The sequence below is a fragment of the Ambystoma mexicanum genome, chromosome 6q (assembly GCF_040938575.1).
Source record: "Ambystoma mexicanum isolate Mex_15411 chromosome 6q, UKY_AmexF1_1, whole genome shotgun sequence".
Taxonomy (NCBI): domain Eukaryota; kingdom Metazoa; phylum Chordata; class Amphibia; order Caudata; family Ambystomatidae; genus Ambystoma; species Ambystoma mexicanum.
Genome location: NC_090937.1, coordinates 1,185,280,796 through 1,185,305,036, shown reverse-complemented (window position 1 = coordinate 1,185,305,036; position 24,241 = coordinate 1,185,280,796). Strand labels below are relative to the sequence as shown.

Sequence of the window (24,241 nt, the reverse complement as noted above, 5' to 3'; positions counted from 1 at the left end):
CTCTTGCTTCTTTCCTCTGTATCTTCTACCAACTGCTGTGATACCCAACGGGTTGGGCGTTATATAAATGTCATAAATAAATAAACAATGCTCATTGGGCATTATCTGCCCATGGTGACTAAGCCTGGGGCATGCCCATGTGTCCGCTGGCCACTTGGCCTTTCCAAACCTTTAGGAGATTGAGTCAGTGAGGGCAATGAAGTGACTTTGGTTGATTCAAGTTTGTGGGTGCCGGACAGGAGTGATTTACCACATATAGCAAGAAGAATACATCAGCTTTGGAGCTATGATGGCCCTGTGGTTTATTGGGTTTCCCATTTACATCACGTGTCTAAGTTCTTTATTGAACACATTGGTCCCTATTATACATCCATCATACTATTGGCTCTCCTCTGACCAGACTTCCCTGGAAGTTAAAGGGTCTAACTTCCTGATGAAGGAAGGGATAACCCGAAACTTGTTGAAGTGGTTGCCTTGTTGCACTACTGCAGACTACTACACAGCATTGATTGTTTACAGAGTCCTTTTAATTCATTTTGATACGTTTGTATGGTGTTACGTTCTTGGAATCTACGGTGTTCATTGTCTGTTGAATAAACGGACTATAGGCTGTTGTCATTGTGGATATTGTTTTATTGAATTTTTGTTTTCAGAATTTCTCATACCATTTGAAATCATTGGTTGCTATTTCTTTACTCAATACATACATATGTTTTGTATAAATTGTTATATTTTGAAGCATTAGCTTGTTGGAAAGAGTGTAAGAGTGCAAAAATTGCTTCAACATTTGAGTTAAGGTATTTGTTTACCGGTTCTGTGTGCAGCACTGCTTCCACCGAGTTTTCTGTGGGACCTTTTGTGGTACTTTTGTGCGGGCGGTGGAGTTTAGGCTACGAACCACCATTGTGTTAGCACCAATATTAGTATTTAAATAATGAGTAATGTTTGAATTGTTGAGTGCGACCACGCCCCCTATTCTTAGCACTCTAGCTGAGGGACATAGCCTAAGCACCTATTGCAAACCATTTGATAAGAGCATATTTCTGCCCCCTGGGGTGCACTGTGACCTCTGAAAAAGTAATGGGGTCATAGAGGTATGCAATATGGCTGCATGAACAAACCCAATTTAGCAGGTATTTTGGGGGCATAGCGCACACCCCTGTGATCCCTCTAAACTTGCCAGGGATCATGCAGAACTTCAGGGAGATGCAACACCTCTGTTTTCTAAATGTTTATAATGTGTGGTCCTCAAGACCCAGGAAACTATGCTGGCCACACTCTCTGCCTATCGGAAACGTTACCTGATTTCCAAACCAATCAGAATTGCTGTCTTTTATCTAGCCAATTTAATTAACCATTATTAAAATCCACAGATCCGGTCTGTGTCCCCAAACATAATATGCCATGCCCGTCTGTGAATAGGGTATGCTTTCCAGGCTATTTAAAAAAGGGATTTCGTTCACCTTTGGGTGAATTGAAAAAGAAATCTCTGGTCAGCAAAAAAGGACATGATATGATAGTTCATTTATTTAGCGCCTATACACAATGTGTTTCAAAGCGCTTCAAGTCATTTGTAGATGTGGATCACGAGTCATACCAAACACGAGGTTCTCACACAAGTTTGGTACACATTTGTTCAATGGTTTTTATTTAAGGTGATCGCAAAATTCTTCTGTGAGGATTTTAATTCAACAAACCAGTTTGAGAACACTCTCTGTAACTCAGAACTGAACAAAACCTTCCCACAAAATTCACAAACTTTTTTTTGTTAAGTGTTTTGTGCAGTTTCGTTGCACAGTGCCTAAATTATAAGCATTTCAAAAGCATTTCAAAAAGTGATGTTCTTATGGGAGTCCAACTTAACTAGAACTACAGAGAGATGTCAATTGGAAGTTCCATTGGCAGGACCTACTCACAGCTGACATGAAACTAATTGAGATAGCCATGCCCTGCTGTAACCGGCCTATTCTGTCTTGGTTTTATTTAACTTAAAGGCAGGGTGTCCTGGTGGAAATTCACTGCATAACCATTTCCAATTGGCTTCTGCTGGATCCGGTTGCTGATATTTATTTCTGTACATCCCCTGATCAGCTAGCTATACGTTGTTCCTGGTCATTTTGTCTCACTCCCTGTACACGCCTCTTTCTCGTCCTGCCCCTGCACCTGCAGATAGTGCTATGAAAGTCTCACTCACCCCTTGTTTGCCTTGCTGACCCCCACACCCTCTTTCCCTTGCTCCTCCTTTTATATAGTGGAAACCTGCTCATAATATGAAATAGATACACGCAGAAGCAATTTAAATGTCATCCGGATGATCAGTAGATGCGTTCCTTCTTCTGGCCTGCTTGGTGAGTTATATTGATTCATAAAAAATTTAAAGCATATTAAAAAGTGAATTTCTTCATAGGTTGTAGTAAAGATAATGTCAGGCAAAACAGTAGACTTCCGAACTATTCACACTTTCAATGATTCACTAATGAATCCAGGATTCTCTGCAGGACCACACGTGTGTTAATTTATCTATTTAATACTCATAAATAGCACATTATTGGGGCATTTGAGACTCCACATGGCAAAGGCTGCACGTGTGGATTATGCCCTACCATAAGGTGACTTGTTCCAGGCACATGATGACATTATTGGGGCATTCAGGGGGCTCTTGGCATGCGACAGCCAAAGTCCATTGGCTTTACTAATGCTGTTTTAGGTCTGCCTTGGGAGGGTAGAGTGGCCAGACTGTCTGCTCACCTAGGCCACTGAATAAATAAACAAGTTGATCGCAAGTGTCAATGAAGAGGTGTGAAATGTTCAGACTGAGGGAGTGTGTGGCTGCTGGCCACATGCCCCTTGAAACACAGTATCCCCTCTCCAGCAGCATGGCAACTATTGAAGTCACTAATGTCAGACATGTCTGTGGGGGCCTGAGAAGGACAGGTGGATGGGGGTCCTTTCATGTGAGACTTGCAGAGTGTTTTGGGCACAAGGGGAACACAATAGATAAGTTAATTGTTAAGAAAAGGCAAAGAGGGTGCAAAGCGATTATGTAATGCTACACAATAGGAATGGGAGTGCATTGTTACAACCATGTACTGTAATAACAAGCATTTATATTTAATATATAATGGCTTGGTGCGTGCAACAGCCAAGCAGCGTGCTGTAAACGGGGTCTGGAACTACTGATCCAAGCCTGTGTTCGAAGCAAGCTGGGGCATGTTGGTGTCCACATTTCTGTCACTTCGCTGCTCACCGGCATGCCACTCACTGCCCCTACCCACCTGTCTCCCGCCACTCTGTCCTTCACACTTCTCTTCACACTCCCATTCATGGATTACCCTTTTCTCCTGTTGTTCCCTTGCCCCTCCTCTTCACGCATGCTTCCACTGCCTCGCAAGCTCCACCCACACATGCCAATGAAATGGAAGAGCGGCTCTGCGTCAATTTCCTTCTCCTTCTTCTTCTTAATTATCGGAGGCGTGGGCGGACCCACGCAGGCGCTTCGCCATTTCCATGATTTTGTTAAGATAACTCCAGGTGTCTGGAGTCACGGGGTACACCCATCCGTTAGCTTTTTGTTCTATTTCCACGAGGGCCATCTTCTAGATGACCCATGCGTCCCTTGCGGGTTGGCTTAAACTTTCCACACACTTTTAGCACCTTTGGGGTTGGCCCTGGGGTGCTAATGACAATAAAGCACGTGTCAGAGAGCTTGGTTGGGTGGCAACAGCACCTGGACCCAGCATGTAACTTTGTGCTTGGACTTATACCGATCCTATACTCTCTGGTATATATACCACATTACAACATTCTGACTTGAGCAGCTACCCATAACCGATTGCCTTGCACAGGTCAATCCCCAAACCAACAAACTTCAATAATGTTTATTGCTTATAGTTCCATGTCCCTTAAAAACCATTTCAAGTTACTTGGGTGTGCTTATTTCATTCCCACAAGAAAAACACATTTCTTTTACTTTGAACAACTCCATGTGCGACCCCAGTAGGTGTCTGTATCTGGGACAATGAACCTTTCCCATCTTATAGCCCTTGGCTTCACCTCGGGTAATAATGCACTCGGTCTAGTTACCAAAAAATCATTACTGGGTGCAGACTCAATGTTTTGCTGCAGCACTTTGGAGCCTTTCTGTTTCAGCCATTGTAGGGCCTAGAGATGGATACATTATACACACGAGAACAACTCCAGCAAACAGCTTGAGGGACTGTGGGAGGCTTCTCAGTGGGATGCAGGTCTCTGCAATTGCATAAGGGGCAAAGCACGTCTGGGAACGTTGCCTGGGGTACTGATCTGGATCTCACCTTACCTGGAAAAGAACAACCTGGGCCATCCCAGTCCGTGCCTCCACACTCTGAAACGAGCCCACCCACCTTTGAGATGTACCCTCCCACAACAGCTGCAGGAAGAAGCTCAGAACTCACCCCTTTAACTAACTTTCTCCAATGTATCTGTATTTCCACCTCCACCTGTGTATGTTGACATCTGTATCTGTTTAGTCTACTGTAACTAGCCCCTAGATGCCTGCAGGCTTTGTGCGCTGTTACAAATCCGTAAATAAATAAATACATAATAAAATCCCCTCCTCTCCAATCTGGCTTCTCCAATTAGCATTCCAGCAAAAGGTATGCACACTGCTGTTCAACATTCCAAAATCTGCTCTATCCTGTAACTCTTGGACCACTCGACTTCGTTTAACACTTTTGACCACATTCATCTCCTTCACATTCACTCTCATCAGGGAACAGGAGGGACTGCCTCCATCTTTCTCCTAGTGCAATAGCACTGCTTCTGACACCCCCTCTCATTGGGCGTTCCCCAACTATCAATACTATGGGGGTCATTCCGAGTTTGGAGGTAGCTATGGTGCTATTAGCACCATGGCTACCTCCAAAACTGGGTCCGGGTCCGGTCTGGCTGAATGGGGACTTACCGGGTCATTCCGACCCTGGAGGACCCGGTAAGTCCCCATTCAGTAAACCATTCCCCATTCCCATTTGAGCCCCCATAAGGCTGAATGGGGAAGGCACTAATAACGGGCCTGCAAATTGCGGGCCTGTTATTAACTCCAAGGTCCCTTAACGGGAACCGCAGAGAACGGGTGGTCAGAGCACCCGTTCCTACTGGGACCCGCTAAGGGACCTCGGAATAGGGCGGTAAGGGTTTACCGGCACCAGCATCCTTGCCGGTGCCTGTAAACCCTTAGCGCCCAACTCGGAATGACCCCCTATGTCACCTTCTGTCCACTCTCTACCCCTCCTCTCTCAGCAAACTGATATTTTTCTTTGGTTTCTCCTACTACCATTTATTCTGATTAGATATAAATCTTTCTTTCCTTCTCCACCTTCAGACCAGAATGATCCAATTGCATCTTTAGTTGTTTATAGGCCTTCTGTCACTGGGTGGTATTCTGCTTCCTAAAACCAACTCTTCCAAACCAAAATGATCTTTCTCCCAGCTACCAATGTCTAACACTTTATCTCCTGTCCCATCTAATCTTCAGCTAACCTCCTTAGCCCATCCAGCAAGGTTCACAGCCTGCGGGTTCTCTTTAACAGGGACCTTATCCTTGTTCTCTTCATGACCACTCCATCTAGGCCCAGATGAATAAACCTCTGCAAAATCTGTCACTAGCTCCTCTCCACTCGGGTCCTCCGCAGAGGCATAGACAGGGTAGGGCCTGAGGGGCAAGGCCCACCCAAAATCTGTAAATGCCCACTCAGATGTGCTGTGTGGGCATTTAGAGATGTTCATGTCACTGCAGTGGGTCCAACTACATTAGCTTCAGGCCCCACATGTTACACAATCCTGGCTATGCCTCTGGTCCTCCGCAGGCTAGTTTATGCCTCAAGCCTCTTGGGACTTCTTGGCTACTCTTAACAAAGTTACAAAGCTACTCTCCCCGTAACAAAGTTCTCTTTGCCACCTGTGTGCTCTTTAACCTCTCTGGCTCCTCTCAGAGGCTGGCTCTCTATCAAGGACTGGTCCCTCTTTAAGTTCCTTTTGCTGCTTTATAAACCTATCCACAAGATGTCTCATCTACCCAACTAACCCCATATCCTATTTTACCCCTGCTTGAACCCTGTCATAAGAGGCCCTCCACACACCTTCTGTAATGCCCCCTTGCTGCATTCCCTACTCGTTCTCCAAATTGGCTCTCGCACTGCACCACCCTTCCCCTGAAATTAAAATGTAACATTCATTGAGGGCTTCAAGATCACCCTTTTAATTACTTATCTGTGGATGAAGCTAGCAAGGCCTAATAATAATAATTTTGCATTTATTTTGGGCTACGAACCCTCAGGCATTTGAGTGCTGCTTTTTATTACCCACGGTGTGTGGTGCTCATGTATCGACCTCGGAAGGATGAAAGGCTGAGTGCTGAGTTTGGATCTGCCGGGATTCGCACCTGCATGAACAGGCTCTGCACAGATGTCAAAGCGAGCGCTGTACTCGCTGTGCTATCTGACTGGCCTACACTTGAACTACCTATTCCACCTGTGTTCAACTGTGCCTCATTTTAAATGCACTTATAGTGTATGACCAAACGGTCCGTGAATTAATGTAGATGCTGTAAATATTCGTGCTGTTTGTACGTCATGTCCCCCTTTTCCCACTGCCAACATGTTGATGCCTCATGTATTTCCCACTAAGACTGGATGGTTGACGTTTCAGCCACAATATCTAGGGTTTAGTGAAATCTATTGGGGTTGATTCACAGAAGAGTGCAGCAGCACGCACTTAAGACGTGAAATTAACTCATGAGTAACTTTTTCATGGGGAAATTTGCAAAAGTGAACGTGAATTTGAGCAATTTTCACTTCTTTTTGGTAACCACGTACATTTTCCTGACATGTAAACTGAACGTCAATAGTGTTTGAAAGTGCTGGTTTCCTTTTGTGGAGTGACTCTTTCGTATACTGTGATGAGCCAAGAATGAGACTTGGACACACAGAGCTCATCGTTTTAGCTATAAACGTTTATTTAACAAATAAGGGGTTGGGAAAGAACTTGCTATCCATGCAGGAGCTGGTTTCCCTACCTCAAAAAAACAAAGGATCTGTCCATTGTCAAGATGTCGAAATCAAACTGTCCTATTTTCGAAATCCTCTTTTGGCCCTCACACTTCAAATATAACTCTAAGGTGGAAAAGGGTAATCTCTTTAGCTGTGGTAGTGCACACATTGTTCAAGTTCCAAAGTAAATGTGTAACTTGAGCACAAAAGTTCCAATGGATACAATCCACAGTTCTAGGGAAATGTTCCCTTCCCTAGGTTTTCTCTTCAACAACACAACAGTTCTCAAGGGTATGATTCTTCCTTAATTGTCACTGCAACAACAAAAAGTGACTTCTACGTCAAGCAACCTGGCTTGACCTGGTATACTCCCCTGCCAGTCCTTTCTCTTATACTTCCATTAGAAATGCTTATAAACGTATCTTTACCTGGTATACTCCCCTGCCAGGGCTTTCCTCTTTTATACTTCACTTGATATGATATGGCATTTATAGGGTACCTGTACGCAAGTGTTTCTAGGTGCTACAAGGTAAGGGTGGGAATACATAGGGTGGACAAGACAAACAATCCTCCTAGGCCTTGTGTCATTCGGATCGTGCAAGTGCAACAAAAGAATTGGAAGGCGAAGCTGAGGGGACAGTGCAAGGTAGTGGAAAGGGGATTTGCGATCAGGTATGCATGGCTCTGAGTAAGTGCAGCCAGGGCAGCGCGGCTCTGGGTAAATGAGGGAGGCAGGGTGGCTTTAGGGGATACAGTTACAGCCCCTAAGTGTGCCAGAAGGCAGTGCAAATGAAGACTGGTCATGGAGGAGCCTGGTACCCAGTGAGGCTCTAAGGGAACCAAGCAAACCAGTCGGCGCAGCAGACAGGTAAGTTAGCAAAGGAGCGAGAGAGAACATGAGGGTCTTGAGCTGCTTCCGAAACTTCAGGTGGTCCGGCTCAAGTCTGAGAGATGCAGGGAGGCTGTTCCAGAGGGTGGTGCCTGCAGAGGAGAGAGTTCAACCCCCCACTCTCTTCCCGTAGAAGCCTCTGCCCCGCAGGGAGTTGGTGGTAGCTGAGCGAAGGGCTCTAGAAGGAAGGTATTTTGGAAGAGAGAGTTGGATGTAGTGCAAGCCCTGGTCCCAGAAAGCCTTGTGGTCAATGCAGAAGGTCTTGAACTTGATCCCTGCAGTCACCGGGAGCCAGTGGAGAGATTTCAGGGCTGGAGAGATACCGTCCCTGGGCTCAGGCCAAGGATACATCTTGCAGTCCTGTTCTGGATTAGTTGCAGGGGGCGAAGAGTGGAGATAGGCAGATTGAGTAAGAGGCTGTTGCAATAGTCCAGCCTGGAAAGAATCAGGGCTCTGGAGACAGTGAGCTTCTGTGGGAAAATGAAAAAAGGTAGAATACCTCTGAGGAGGTGCAGCTGAAAGTGGGCCTTTTTTAGCAAGGTCCTGGATGTGAGGCGAGAAGGAGAAAGGGGAGTTGGAGGTGACTCCAAGGTTTTTTGCCACACAGGAAGGTGAGGGTAGAGGGCCCAAGGTGGGCGGCCAGAGGGAGAGAGGGAAAGCGGGAGCAGGGGTCCCAATGAGAAGGATCTCTGTCTTACTGGCATTAAGGCAAAGATGGTTGGAGGCACACCAATCCTGATTCGCAGATAGGTAGTCGGGAATGAGCGAGGGAGGAGAGGACGCTGAGGGAAGCCTGAAAGAGAGCCGAGTGTCATCTGCATAACACTGAAAGTTAGCAGAGAAGGTGGAGATCAGGTGGGCCAAAGGGGCAAGATAGACTTTGAAGAGCCACAGTGAGAGGGTAGAGCCCTGGGGGCCTCCACATGTGGAGAGAGAGGTGGTGAAGAGAAAGGACCCAAGTTGGACCTGGGAGGGACGGCCCAGGAGGAAGGAGGTCAGCCACGCCAGGGCCTGATCCGTGATGCCCAGGCTCACACAGAGTCGGTTGATCAGGGTGGCTTGATTGACCATGTCGAAAGCAGAGGAAAGGTCAAGGAGGATGTGGACAGAGGGAGGGCTGGAGTCGAGGTTAGAGAGTAGATCTTCACAGGTGTTCAGGAGAGCGGTTTCCATGCTTCTGGCTGCTCTGAAGCGAGACTTATGCTCATGGAGGCAGCCAACAGATTCAGTGTGAAGGGTAAGCTAGGAGATGGCCAGCTTTACCAGGAGTTTGCCCAGCAAAGGAGTGATAGAAATTGGGCGATAGTTGCTAGACATATAGGATCGGCAGAAGGCTTTTTTAGGATGGGGTGCACAAGGGAGTGCTTTAGGAGAGAGGGGAAAGACCCAATGGTGAAAGAGTGATTGTAGAAATCGCCCAAGGCTGGATCGAACGTGGAAATGCGGTCCTTGATGGTCCTGGAGATGTAGGGGAGCACCTGTTCGGAGGACACGTTCATAGATCGGACTTGTCTAGAGACATCCTCAGGTGTTGTCAGAGAGATGGGGGGAAAAAGGAAGAGGAGAGGGAGAGGCAGCCAAAGGGACCCTGAGAGAGGTAGAGGGAGAGGAAGAGGAAAGCGAGGACAGGATGTCTTGAGTTTTAGTGATGAAAGGAGAGGCCAGAGCTGAACAGACGGGCTGGGAGGGAGAAGGAGAGGTGGAGACTGCTGTTCGATTGGCCAGCTCCTTGCATATTAAGAGTTTGACTGTGTTGTTAGAGGCCTCAGAGATGCACGATTGGATATGGACCCTCTTCTTGGAGAGGACAGAGAGTCTGTGTTGCCTTTGGAGAAGGGGGCAGGCCAGTTTCCCAGGGAATGAGCCCCAAGCCCTCCACTTCCTCTCGGCCACCCTGCACTTGCGTTTCTGAGTGGTGAGGCCGTAGTCGTACCAAGAGTTGCACTTGGAGGTAGGCTTCAGACAGATTCTCATGACAGGGGCACTGATGTCTAGAGTGTTGGAGATAGTAAGATGCAGGTTAGAGAGGGCTTTGTCAGGGTGCGAGTCAGCCATAGGAGTAGGAGGAGCAGAGAAAGTAGAGGCAAAGGCATCTACTGACACTTGCTTCATAAGCCGAATGATCGAGAAGGGAGGTGGCAGTGCTGGGGTAGGTGGATAGTCTTGCAAACTTAGTTTTGCCCGGTATACTTTACTGCCAGGGCTTTTCTTTCATGAACCTTATTCAACACACACCTAAACGTCACGCCACCTAGTATACTCTCTTGCCAGGGCTTTTTCTTCATGAGCTTTATTCATCATGCTTGCAAGCTTCACTGGGCCGCCTGGTATATTCTCTTGCCATGACTTTTCCTTCATGAGCTTTATTCAACACACCTGCTAACTTCAGTGTGCCTGGTATACTTTCTTGCCAGGGCTTTTTTTCAACACATTTGTAAACTTCACTATGCCTGTTGTACTTTCTTGCCTGGGCTTTTCCTTCATGAGCTTTATGTAATACACTTGCATAACCCCACGTTGCCTGGTATGCTCTCTTGCAAGGGCATTTTTAATCCATCTCTCCAGACGCACTTGTGATCTTGATTCACAATAATATTTGTTAGTAGACTTCACTCTTAATGTGTGCCCATTTTCATTACAATATCTTGGTTTTCCTCTTTGTCCATATCCATTATATGTATTTTGGCTCACTTTCTCCTTTGGGGTCCTCTGCCCCGTTATTCTTCTTTGTTCACTTTTCCCCATAGCCTCCCAGACATCTAGCACCTGTCTCTTCATTAGCGTGGCGGTTTCTTTGGTGTGCGGTGTTTGGGGAGGCTTGTCCTACTCCTCCGGTTCGTGGCGTTTGGGTTTCTTCTGTGGTTGTCTGCTTCCTCGCTGCCTGCTTCCCGTTTGCCTCTCCACAAGAATTTCACTACTCAGAGGCGGCTTTGTCAGCCTCTCGCTTCCCGTTTCGGCTCTCCCCTGTCTTCTGGCTTCTCGATGGTTGGCCACTTCTGCAGCTGGCTTCACATCCGGGGATCCTGTCCCCAGCCACACACAGGCAGGAGCTCCAATGGAAGGATGCCTCGAGCAGCTTGACAAGGGGGTCCTTCTCCCTGTGTCATGGCTCTTCGGGACTCCTCCAGGCAGCAGTTTCTCTCCCAGTCATGCTGGTTGTGAGGTTCTCAATAACTAGACCACCTTCTGTGCTTCTCACTGTCAGTGATCTTCATTGTTCTAAGCAGCTTCCTCGTCACAGTGTTTTCATTTTCATAGGAATGGTAATGAGTTTTAGGAAACGTATGCACACCACAAAGGAAGATATCCACATTGGTTTCTCTGGGTGGTGGAATGGAGTTATGGCAACAAGTAATTAAGGCTTGTGGAACAGAAGGGGTATCACTGACAGGGACAGGGGGATACCATGTTGCATCCGATGGTGCATCACCCCCTTGAAGGTCATCTCCTCCAGGGTCAGGTAGTGGCTTCCATCGCCTGGCCACATGTGATGAGGCTACCACCGGGAAAGGAGTGATGGCATAATCAGATTATTCACAATACATTCAGGGCAGTCTGTTTTCTGATGAAGAGGGAGGTATTAGAAGTGCTCGGGATGGGCCGTGACTGGCTACAATGGATACCTATGATAAACGTTTTGATTGGATCTCTGACGTGAGCGTTGCCCACTCATGCACTTTAAGGATGCCAGAAGCTTTCACCATTGAGTTATTCCCAGTCTGCTCATGATGTAACAAATGGTGCATGAGGACTTGGGCAGTAGAGGGGTGTCAATATTTCTCCTGAATTGCGAGTTTATAGACAGTCTGAATGTATTTATTTAATGTATTATAACTGTATTTTTTGACTAATTATTACTAGTTGCTTTGTACGTTTGTTATTGTTAGTCCCTTGAAGCTACTGTGGCGTGGTTTGTGCTTTAGAAATAATGCAAGACCTCATAGGCATCACATCGTCATCATCCCGGAGCCCAACCGGCTCCGCCTTCAAAATGTAAATATTTTGTAATCGGCGATTGTTGGGAAAAACTTTGAATTCTGGATCTTACCCTATTGGATTTTGAGATTTTCCCACATTAGTGCTTTTCCTGACACTAGTTTGAAATTTAGTATGCATTTCCTTTTCTTGTTTCTCTAGTAATTGAAGGTTGATGATCTCTGTGGACAAATCTCTACACATTTGATCAAAATGTAGGAAAACATGTATTCAGCTGTTCGGTGTACTGTAAATGCAGAACACTGCATTTGCTTTCGTTGACTTTGTTCTTTATTCCCTCGTGTTTCTTTGCTTATTTCTCCCTTAAAAGAAATGACAAAACATTATAAGACACTAAGAGCCCAATTCACAGAAGCGTTTTATAATGGCAAAACCCCATTGGAAAATGCTCTGTGAATTAGGCCCTTAATAAGTTAAATGTTTAATGACTAGAAATGTACTGCTTCACTTTAAAAAAATGAAATGCATATAAATTCTGAACTTTGCCATTTCAGGAATTTGGACAATTCTTGAGAATATCACAGTAAACTCTGCCAAGATGGACCCCCTGTCATTTAATGCACCAGAACATCCGGGTGGCTGGGACGCTGTGTCAGATTTCCAACTACAGCTGGTTGGTTTCTTGCCTGTACATCCTATGACTACAATTCCAATGTTGCCCTGGATTGTAGCTGAAATTCGAAGACTCGCCCAGGGGAGCCCCAAAGAATTACTCGACACCACCCAAATCCGTCTCTATGTGTCCAAAACCCAGTTCCGCTGTGAGCTAGACATCGGAGTGAGCAGAGAGTGGGATCCACTCATTTGCAGCAGCCTTTTCGAACACAGGCCTCAGTGTATCCGAAAAATGATCCACAACAGTCAAGATCCCAGCTACTTTGCCTGCTTGATAAAGGAAGATGAAATGGGAAAGCAACAACATATCTGCTATGTGTTCAGAGCTGCTGACGAAACAAAGGTAAGTACACCATCCTTGCATTTACATTTCCTAGTTCCCTTTCATCGGATCTTTAATTTGAAGTTAAGTTATGGAAATTTCATTAATTGTGACATTTGACATTATGTAACTTGCATTCCTGAGGCTGTGTTTTACTGTATTTATTTGTATGCTGCTCACAATCACCTCTTTAAGATTATATATTCTGAAAAAGCACAGAAGTCATAGAAACCAAAACAATAACTTGCCTAGGAACTGGTATTGCATTGAAATTCTCATTCCAAGCTTGTCCTTGTGATGGTGTAGACAAACAAAGAGTAGCTGACAAAATCTAAAATGGCCAACTTGCTTTATATCATCACATGACCTATCGCTGGCATGCGGCAGTGGCCAGAAAGCAGAGCATGATGGGAAGAGAGCAGAGCTAAAACTCTCAGAGCCAATAAAATTCTGATGGAATTGGGTGGAACTGGATGGAACCTCCCTACCAAACAGTGCTCATGTGGAGGGTTACAATAGGAGCAAGATGGCTGAATTGCAATGAATAATCCCCTGGAGAAGGAGGAGGAAGCATCAGGCTGCTATACCTGAGAGGGGGAAGGAGAGCCTCAGCTCCCAGTACATGGCTGACAAGTCTGCTACTGGAAGATGCTCCTGAGAACCCTAAATTGTAGTCAGTACCTAAAACCTAACATAAGGAATTGTAGATGAATAGTACCACTGTGAGGCAGTGTGAGATTGGGGGATTTTGGTGAACTAGATTTGTGCTCTGCCTTTAGTGGAGATGGTGGTGTTGTGGCGGAATCTGGTGTGAATGTAGTTGCTGCAATGAATGTGGCATTAACACACAGTCCCAAGGGCTAGAATGGAGTTAACGGCCCGATAGCCAAAGTTAACAGCCCGAGCAACACCAGAGATGGTGGACAGCAGCAAGGGAGGCAGCCTGCGGGTTCCGTGGAACGCAGGCTGAGATTATAGTTTTCTGCCCGTGATCCGCGGAACGTGATTGACTGTGCTCCATGTCCCGGGAGCAAATAATGATTAATACAGTTTTCAGGATCTAATATCGTGCCAGATACTGAAAGGTTGTTAAACCATTTGAGAAGAAAAATGTAATGCATTAGACACAAGTTGGATGGCATTATCAACACAACTTCAGGTTTTGTATGTTATCTTAAATTTGATTGATGTAGCCTTTTTTGCCTCCCTGAAAACAGTTGAAAGTGCTTGAGGTATGCCACAAAGAAAGGTACAGCGGTGGATGGTGGACAATAGGGTAAAAATGAATAATGTTCAATTGTAATAAGTAGCACATGTGTTATTATTTTCATCATGCCACACTTAACAGAGCCTAACCTCCACCCAAGTGGTGGTCGAAATGCCCACCTCTGACTGTGGCAGGGTTTGCGGCAGAGAATAGTGCCATACCTGATGGAAGGCGTTGGAGAGAGAGTTGGAGAAATCACCACTATTGAGCACCTGGCAGGCTTATAATCAGACAGCAATATTGTTGAAAGTCGATCACCAAAACATCTAGGAGACAATTACCCTTGTGTAAATTATTGATGTTTGATATCAGGAAATTCCCTACAATTGTATCATTTGAAGACTAAGCTTTTACACTTCTACCATAGTAGCTATTATATAATATACTATGACAGGTGTTGGGCTAGTTTTACTTCCTATGCACTGACATTTCAAAATGGTTGAAAGTGAAAATTACAGTACAGATTAGAACAATAAGCGTTTACACTTTTAATATAGTACCTATTGTATAATATACTATAACAAGTGTTGGGCTAGTTTTGGCTCATATGCATTGACATTTCAAAATGGCTGAACATGGAAATAACAGTTCAGATGCGTTCTTTATAATGGAGAAAAATAACTGACTTTAAAAATGTACTGCACCAAGTATAAACAATGATTTATATCGGGATGCAGCTGAATTCTTTCTATTAGCAGAAATGTTGTGTTATTTTAGAGCACCTTGATTTGCTTTGTGATCAAGGCAGCTTGTGCAAATGCATCGCTAGCAATGAAAACAGACCCCATTTCCTAGGCATTAATGTGGCAAAATCCGCCTCACCGGTGGGTCATTACCGCCTATGGTAATGCCCCGGGGCCTCAAGTTATGGGCCCGAGCAGGCAGTAATGGCCCGCCGGCGAGGCGGTTATTGCCATTAGTATTCCGGAGTCAGCAGGCTCGGGATACTTGTTTTCCCGAGTTTGCAGCCCCGGAACACTAATGGCTTACGAAACCTTTTCAAGTGGCATGTCTTTGCCGTTTGAAAAAGTTTCGTTGCAGTACGCGCTGGTTCTAGGAATACTAGACCGCGCGTACTGCTTCATTAGTACGGAGCAACAGGGCGCCATTTTGGGCGAAGTTGCTCCGTACTAATGAATGGAACAAAAATACAAATAAAAAAGGACACCTCGGAAAAGGGAGAAGGGGCTATGTGTGGTCCCTTCTTCCTTTCCAAGGATGCTTTGAAAAAAGTGTGTATCCGGCATGCAAATGACATTTGTGCGTCCACAGGGTTTCACTGTGCTATGGCTCAGAAACTAACCAATCGACGTTCAGTGTTTCCCGTGGACGCGGCGTGCTGGGTACTAATGCTAAATGTCTTGCGTGCCAAAAATTAGGCACAATGTAAATCGTATTTGCGGTCTGATTGTTCTGTTTAACAATACGGTAGATAGATGCCACCTAGAAGACCCAGGCAGGGATGTCATTTGGGGGTCATCAGGGGTCACATCTGCGACCCCTGGAATCTCCATTGCTACCACTGTGCCTCTTGCTACCCCTGTGACCTTCCTTGCTAGCTACCCCTAAAAAAAAGCAAGTGGCCAACACCATGTGGCTCTATGTTTCTGGAGTGGCTGGCTTTCTTGTTCAAGCCTCTTAAAAAAAACAGGGGGTTCCACAAGTGTGACACTTTGAGCAGTTTAGTTTAGTTTAGTTTGTTTATTTATAAAGCGCATCCGAACCCTCAGGTAGCTGGGCGCGTAATCATGTGCACAGCAGAGTTACATATCGTTACACAAACATCTTAATACACCAGACAGAGCATACATTAGTCCAGGCACTGAGTAGTTACATACAAGAATAGAGTATACCGCAAGCAGGGTACGAGATAGTTACAGTGGAGAGTACGGACCGGGTTACAACAATAGAGTATATAACGAGCAGGGTACAAGGTAGTTACAGTGGAGAGTGAGGACCGGGTTACAAGGCGGTCCTGAGTTGGGTAAAGCCAGGGTGAACATTACTAGCATTACCAGCAGTGACCCTAAATAAGAAATAATAGGAATAACAAATACTTTGTCTTTCTGGAATTCTATACAATAATTGCTAGACTCATTAAAGGTTTATTTCAGGCACACTTCAGAGGGTGAGTCACTGATTTAGTCTGTTCTTAAACACCTCAAATTCACAATGCAGAAAACAACTGAAAGCATTTCGAGTAGAATGAGCATCCATTTCGGACTATGTATGTTGCTTTTTGCAAGTTGCAGTTATTGCGTGTTTTTTTCTGCCGTTGCCTTTGTTACAATCATTGCAAGACATTCCATCTCGGTGTCCTCTGTCACTTGACAAAATCATTGTACATAAAAGCTTGTGCACAGTGTAGACATGTTTGACCATAGCACATAAAGTGACCCTTGATTTCATTGTGCCACAATTAACGCTTTGTTGTAATGTGTCTATCTTTCCTATCTCCATGGCATACTGTTCAGGATGTTTGTTTGCATGTCTGAGGTAAGGAGTGCCCAGAGTATGGGATGCCGTGTAAGTGCGCTACTTTCTCTGCGCTACTCTAAATTCTTCAATACAGTTATGAACCTTCCCAATGGTATGTATTTTGCCAACCTCTGAAGCCTGAAAAGTAGATCCACACAGGCTTTACATGTGTTCAACTTTGCACCAAACCTGCAGATGAACTGGCCTGCAGTTAAATCTCTGTTACCAATGTAATGGTATCCACTACAGAGTGTAATTTGCTTTCTGACTTTGAGAACATTCAGACATGTAATTGCTCATTTTACTATAGCCGGTAAGATAGCTCAGTGGGTTGAGCTCTCGCTGCTGCGATGTGTATGTGATTTGCAAGTTCGAACCCCGGCATGGCCAACTCAGCCATTCATCCTTCTGAGGTTGATAAATTAGTACCAACACAAGTTGGATGATATTGTATGTATATTTGTTCTATGTAAAGCTCTTAAGCGTAATTGCTATATGATAACACATCCTTATCAATAATTGGCCTTGGACGTCTGCTTGCATTCACAGTAATTTGATAATATGGGCCTATACACACTGATATTAACGATACAGGGGTGAAAGGTCGTGTTCTGTCGCTTCCCGTGATATCACTTCTGGGTGGGGTCAAATGACATTACTTCCTGTGATGGCATCAGAGGTCAAGGGTCATGTGATGTCACTTCCGCCACCCCTGGCATTTTGGTGAAATGACGTTCCTGGGCCCAGGCCTTTACCAATAAATGTATTTTGAACAAAATAGAGCTTTTCAATAGTGACACATATATATGTGTGAGCGCAACATGTTAATTTGGTAAACAACATATGTTCAGAAAAGCCGCCTGCTTTAGCACATGAGGGTCAAACCTAAGATTTGCAGGCCTGATCAGGGACCTGAAGCAGTTTTATCAGGCCCTCCACGCGGACAGTGCACATTGCAGAGCAATGTCCGCTGCCAGCGGAGTGTAAAGTAAAGGCTCCTCTGCTTCAGTGCTTTGTGAGAGAAATACACGGTTACCAGTAGTAGCTGTTTCTCTGCAGACCTGAGAGCACAACTGGCCTAAAAGCAAAACAGAATTAAAAGATGGAGCTGAGCCATTCGGTGATCAGAAAGGACATAGGAGAGGGATTTGATTTGATGACTCTTTACTCTGTAGCTAAAAGGGCAAATCCAGGCGACATGCCCTTGCCTGATGATTGCCTGATGAAGGATCTGAGAATGGGGTGGTCCCAGAGGAGATGTGACCCTTGAAAGGACTGTTAGCAGCCCAAACCTAAGTTATAAAGTCGACCTGCACTTGGAACTACCGAATACATTTGAGTAATGATTACATGAAAACAAAAAATGTAGCCCTGTGATGACTAGCCTGCTACCAAACAATCAAAAGCTGCAATGAAATCATAAAACCAGCTCAGATTGTAGATGGTGATGGACAAGATATGTTTTTATTGTTGAATATTTATATTTGGTATATGTGATGTTTTGTGATGCTATTGTGAACTCGGTAGTAATTGTGTGTGTGCATCATTCTATTATGCAACATTGGTTAATGACAATTGGTCTACAAATTGAATTCTTTGTTCGTGTAATACTTTGCGTTTAAAGATATTATTTTAACATGTTTAAAAAAATGTTTTTTTATTTTTTCAATGCATTTATATGTTTTCTTTAGAATTGTTATTATACTTGTGTTATCTTTTCATTGCCCCAAGGCCCCTATGGTTTCACTAATTTTATCTGATGAACAATTCCGTTACTCTTGCTGGGCCTTATCATTGGATTTATTTGGGGATACTTCCCTATATTGCAGATATTTGAAGGAGCTGAGTTGTGACAGAAGTCTAAAAGCCTGAAACTGCTTATAGAGAATTTTGACAACCTAGTGTGATAAAGTCAGATTCCTGGCTCATCTCTGTGGTCTGTTAAGAGATTGCAATCCGAGAAAAGATCCCTTACAAAGGTCTCCAAACCAATGGGACAGGGTTGAGAAAGGCTGCGACTTCCACATATGACCCAGAGTGCGATATGACCCTGAGTCTGAGCCTTCGAAACCCCTCATTTGACATGTGCCTCACGTATCTTGAGGACTTTGCTCAACCCCTAGAGATCCCAGCTTGGCATTCTTGCTGGCAGAGCAATTTGAAAAGAAGCCACCAGCAGACAACACTCATGAAGCCTGTTAAGAATAGGGCGCAGCCTTGTGGATCCAAAGACAAAACTTCATTTTACACTGCAGTGCCACATAGACACCAAAGAAAAGGCAGGACTTCTTCCTAACACTGAGATTGCTGGTGGGCCTTTACAATTCTAGGTACTCGTGTGGAGACAACTCCTGCAGGTAATTGTAAAGGACTGAATGTATAAAAAGCCATGCGCTGGAATTATCATGACAAGAGGGAGTGAGAGCGAGCTAAGGCAAGAGTGACCACAGCACAGGAAGAGGATTAGGAAGCATGGCTGAGATGGAGAGAGGCTCACAAGGACCCACCACCAAGAGTGAGCTGGGTGCTATTTCTCTGAAGGCACCATTGCCAGATGCAGAGCATGCTGGGCCCTTGATTCTTGATGTCACTGTGAGACGTGGCATAATGAGCGTGTGCTATATCCCTGGACTGCATAGCAAACTGGGCTCTATACTAATACAACAGCCTAATGAACTAAAAGAACAATCTACTGTCACAAGGCTCTGCCTGGGACCAAGAGGTACATGAAGACTATGGGCCTCATTACATGGATGGCGGTAAGGATTTACAGGTACCGGTAAAATACCGGTACCCGTAAATCCTTACCGCCTTACTACGAGGTCCCTTTGCGGGTTGGGGGATTTAACGCCTGCTTTTTGCAGGCGTTAAAAACCAACCCGCAAAGGGACCCAGGGAGCTAATTACGGTACCGCAATTTGCGGTACCGTAATTAGCGCCTTCCCCATTCCCATTGAGCCCTATGGGGCAAAAATGGGAATGGGGAAGGGCAATGGTGGAAGGGGGGATTACCGCCCCGCCAACCTTGGAATGGGGCGGTAATTCCCCTTTCCACCAAGGCGGTGCCGGTATTTTAAAGGCATGAACCATGGCGCTAATAGCGCCATGGTTCTCCGCCATCCGTGTAATGAGGCCCTATATGTTGTAATTCGCTATCTCTTATTAGGGTATATCTTGCAAACAGGGCCATCTTAAGTGAAAATGGCATCTTCCCAAATAAAGTCATGTTTTGGATGGATTCTGTAGATGGGATTGGGTCCATTTTACTCAGATGCTCGCCCCTTATCCAATGTCTCTTCAGCTGTTTGTGAGTTCCTAGGTCTTCCTGACCTCTGGCTCAATTATCACATGCACAGTTTAAGAAGGGTTTCCTCAGCTGACCTGCCAACTCTGGCTTGAGCATGACCCAAACCCTTCTTCTCTGTTTGACCTGTTCTGATCCCATGACCCACTCGGGCGTAAAGTCTTGTAAATTGCCATGTCACTGAAAATAACCTGTAGGGAGAGTTAGAGAGGTGTCCCTGGGGTGTAGCCGCACCTGGGATTCCTCCTGTTTCTTTACTCACCCCTCTGAACTAACAATAACCACCCTGTCCCAGTCACCCTCCTCCCCTCACTGTTTGGTCCAGACTAAAGCCGAGTGGGCCTGATGAAACCTTCAGGCTCTGGCTTTCTAAGAGACAATCCTCTCTTCAGCTCAGTCCTTTTTTTTACCACCTGATACTCTTAAATAAATAAAGACCCACTGCATCATATTTAAGGGTGACGTGTATCATTTCCTCAATCCCCACAGCCCTTTAACTCTCACTACAGCCCCCTGCCCTGCTACCACCTCTTCCTTTATTTTCTTAACTCTCATCACCGCCTCCTGTCCTCTCTTGCCCCTGATATTATCATCTCTTCCTTCACCCTCATAACTCTCACCACATCTTCCTACTTTACACTTCTACCACCTCGCAACCCTCCTCAATCTCACTAGCCTCTGCTTATTCCACTGCACTCCATTCACCAGCCTCCTGCTCCTGAAACCCACACCGACCAAATGGGGCTGGTTGCTTTAATACAGTGTTTCCCCCTCCTTCTGGATGGACAATTAATTGAGGGTCTGCACTTGTGGCCTGTAATTGCAGTGAGGTGCCTTATTATCTCCCTGCAAGTTCTCACAAAGGGTTTGGACAACGTAAAGGCATTTCGGGCTGTCATGCATTAATTGGCTGATGGAATGGGGGGAGTCCAGGCCCCTAAGACTGACCTGTGATGTGGCACTCTTATCCCTTGCCATTTGATCAGGGACAAGGTAAGGAGACCAGGGGATCCTCCACATACGGGCATCAAGCTCAACATCTACTAGCTCAAGGTGGCACTTGGCCCCCTGAGTCATCACCTTGATGACCCCCAGAGCTAGGCAGTGTACATCTTCAGACTGCCCACACAGAATGCCAGCAATATCCACAACCCAGATAGCCCTAAGTTTAAACTAAAATGAAGACCCTCGACAATGGCCCACAACTCCTATCCAATCAGGCACAAGTCTCCCAACTTGACCTGAACAAAGTGTGTTGACTAAAAAAAGAACACAGGTATAGCTTGAATTTGAAGATCAGGAACACATCGCAGATTACCCCAAGTGTTTTTGCATAGAAGGCTTGTGTAGTGATGGGGAGGGATGTCATAGAAGGAGAATAATAGAACATTAGATGAGCAGGTACTGATGTACCATGTAGAAAATATCTAACGAGACCTCCCTAAAGGCCTTGTACACTCCAGCTAATCCAAAATAAGGTAGCTTAGTTAATCATAGGGTCGAGGCATAGGAAGCATATCACACCAGCATCAAACCCCATCTACTGGCTGCCAGTTGACACCTGCATTGTGTTCCAGTCATGTGTATCAACCACCGTCCTCTTGGGAACTCTGGTTCAAACTACACCTTCAAGAAGAGAAGGGGTTTGGGGGGGAGGGGCCAAAACTCTGGACACTGCAGGAGTAAGGTTATGGAATGATATGCTACTCTTACTCAGGAGCGAAGAAGGCTTGCCAGTGTTCCATTAAAAAAAGTCAGACTCACCTTTGTGAGAGGACTCTAGCCTGACTATCCAGACATATCAGACCACATGCTCTTGGTACGGCTGCCAGGGCCTTATTCACCATTCAGGATCATGCCACTCAGGTTGCGGCTCCCTTGAAGACACTTTCTGGCTTTTACACTTTCGGGAGTTTTTACTTGTACTGTGCTCATCTTGCTTATCAATTATTATGTAATACTATGTTTCCATGGCATGTCGCCCTCAGCACCACCACCCTGCCAACTTCTTAGCACTTTGTTCGACTCTGGAATGTTCCAAAGCTGTGGATGATGAGACCCCCCCACTTCTTCATTTCCTCACCATTTCCGCTTTCCCTCCTTTATTCAGCTCTGCTACAAAGCGTCTACATTTCACAGATAGGGCCTTTTAAAGCAACAATAAATACACATTTGCATTCCCGAAACATTCGTTGAAATAAAGCAACCTTCCGTTGAGAGTGCACATATTCTCACACTCATCAACTTTGCCCCAGAACAAATTAGGCCCAGTAGAGCCTCCACGAGGTGAGGTATGGAAGGAAGGAATTATGGAGGCCTGTGGAAGGTACTGCTGCAGATCAAATAATAAACTGTACAAAAGGCACACAACAGGCAAAATATGTTTTCGACGATCCTAAATTACATTTTAACACACACATTTCAATAGAGGTAGTACACCCAAATAGGGTGACGGAAGCCCAGACAGGCAAGCGCCATTGCCTCCTCAGCAGCCTACGCCACCAAGGTCCTAAATGCAGCCAGACCATTCCTCTCTAAAACCAGCTGCCTAACCATCGCCCGCGCAATCATTGGATCCAGGATCGATTATTACAATGCTCTATTTGCTGGCACCTATGCTGGTGACATCCACAAACTCCAAGTCATCCAAAATAGTTCTTTTAGAGAAGCCCTTAATATCCCCAAAAGAGAACCTACCCCCAGAGCAAGAAGAGAAGCACATTGGCTCCCCATCCAGGAGCGCATCACCTTCAAAACTCTATCCATTGCTCACAAGTGCCTCTCCAATACAGCCCGCCATACCTCTCTCAAACATTACCAAAACTCACTCTTCATGACCCACCAGGACCCCCTACACTGATCGTCTTATCCATGCTCAAAGTGAAGAGATGCAAAGCAGGTGGCTCAAGATTCCCCTACCTCTAGCTGCTGAACCTTGGAACTGCCTCCCACCCTCCCTGAGGGCAGTAAAATCCTGCTGGGTCTTGTGCAAAAGCCCTCAAAACTCGGCTCCTCTCCTAACCCACAACTCCCCCCTTCCCCTACTCTTACCTGCTAGTAAACTAACCCTGTTACACTACTTCACTTCGCTTTATGATAATGTCAATTGGTTTATATGTACCTGTGTTAATATTTACCTGTGTCACCCTTTGCATTGTTTTATGAAATCTTGAGCAAGTTCTGTAACTGTAACTGTGCCTCAGTGCCGTATGCGTGCTATACAAATGAAATAAATTATGTACGTATTCCCACAGCCCACCAGGTTGTAGTCCTGTAAAACATCTACCTGCACACACATTCATGCCACCATGCCCATTCACCCTAGTCATTCACCTTGGGATTTCAAGTGCCCATAAGTATCTCGCGCAAGGTATCCCTATAGCCAGGGGCCTGCAACCTGCGACTCTCCAGCAGTTTAGGACTACCACTCCCATGATCCCTGGAGAAACAAAGGTTTCAGACTCATGCTAGTGCGTGATCAGAATCTGAAAATAGGGACATACATGGATTCTGAGCCTCTCGAAGATTGTTCCACAGTTAGGTTATAGTCACACTTACCACTAGAATTGACTTACGGCAGAGTTACCGAGCACTCACTATCCAAGGCTTTAGTTCTTAGTCTGTCACGTACATATACTTGCAAAAGATAGGTACAGTGAGCCTGAGTCTCCACGCCTCACTGTGCATTTCACACCTAAAAATGCATACCAAATTAAACCCAATTCCTTCCAAATAATCTCATAATTTTTCACAAATCAGTATTACCTCTCAAGATTAAGAAGCAACACCTTTAGTTAGAGTGCCTTTTTTCATGATATAAACCCAAATACAGCGCCTGATACCATCTCTAGTAGCTCCACCACAGTGTCCTCTTTTTCTTTTCTTGCTCAGTAAGCCCCCTGTCTAAATATGTTTTAAATTGTCTGCGATCAGGATAGATGCATTGGGCCTCATTACAAGTTCTGGGGTGCAATAAAAACAGTGGTGCTAATTGTGTTCAGACACTTTTCTTCCGCAGTAACGTAAAACTCATCATTTTTACAACACTGCTGAATTCTGACTTTGGAGGTAAAATGAAGGATTTACCTCCAGCAAATGCTGGAGGTGAATCCTCCAAATATCGCCGGAATAACTGGTAAATCTACCACAAATCCCCATGGAGTTGTCTGGGATCTAAAAATTAGGCTAATCCCTCAATTTCACCTCCCATAATCCCATCCCATCTATCGCAATCCCGTGGTAATGCCATAGGACCAAGTATCATAACGGTAAATGATTTTAGAAGCCAATCAGTGGATGTTCTTAATGAGGTCTGTTGTTTTGTAAATTCTACTGCCACCTTTCA

At 45.3% G+C, this 24,241-nt stretch overlaps 1 protein-coding gene across 5 annotated transcripts in view; it reads left to right on the top strand.

Moving 5' to 3' along the window:
- The window catches only part of TBC1D1 (TBC1 domain family member 1), a 1,823,125-nt gene that overhangs the window by 82,394 nt on the left and 1,716,490 nt on the right, over positions 1 to 24,241 (top strand). For all 5 annotated transcript variants that reach the window (XM_069631813.1, XM_069631816.1, XM_069631814.1 and 2 more), the window contains exon 2: positions 12,405 to 12,868. In XM_069631813.1, coding sequence (XP_069487914.1) covers positions 12,449 to 12,868 — 420 coding nt within the window. In that variant the 5' untranslated portion in view covers positions 12,405 to 12,448. The remainder of the gene's footprint in view (positions 1 to 12,404; positions 12,869 to 24,241) is intronic.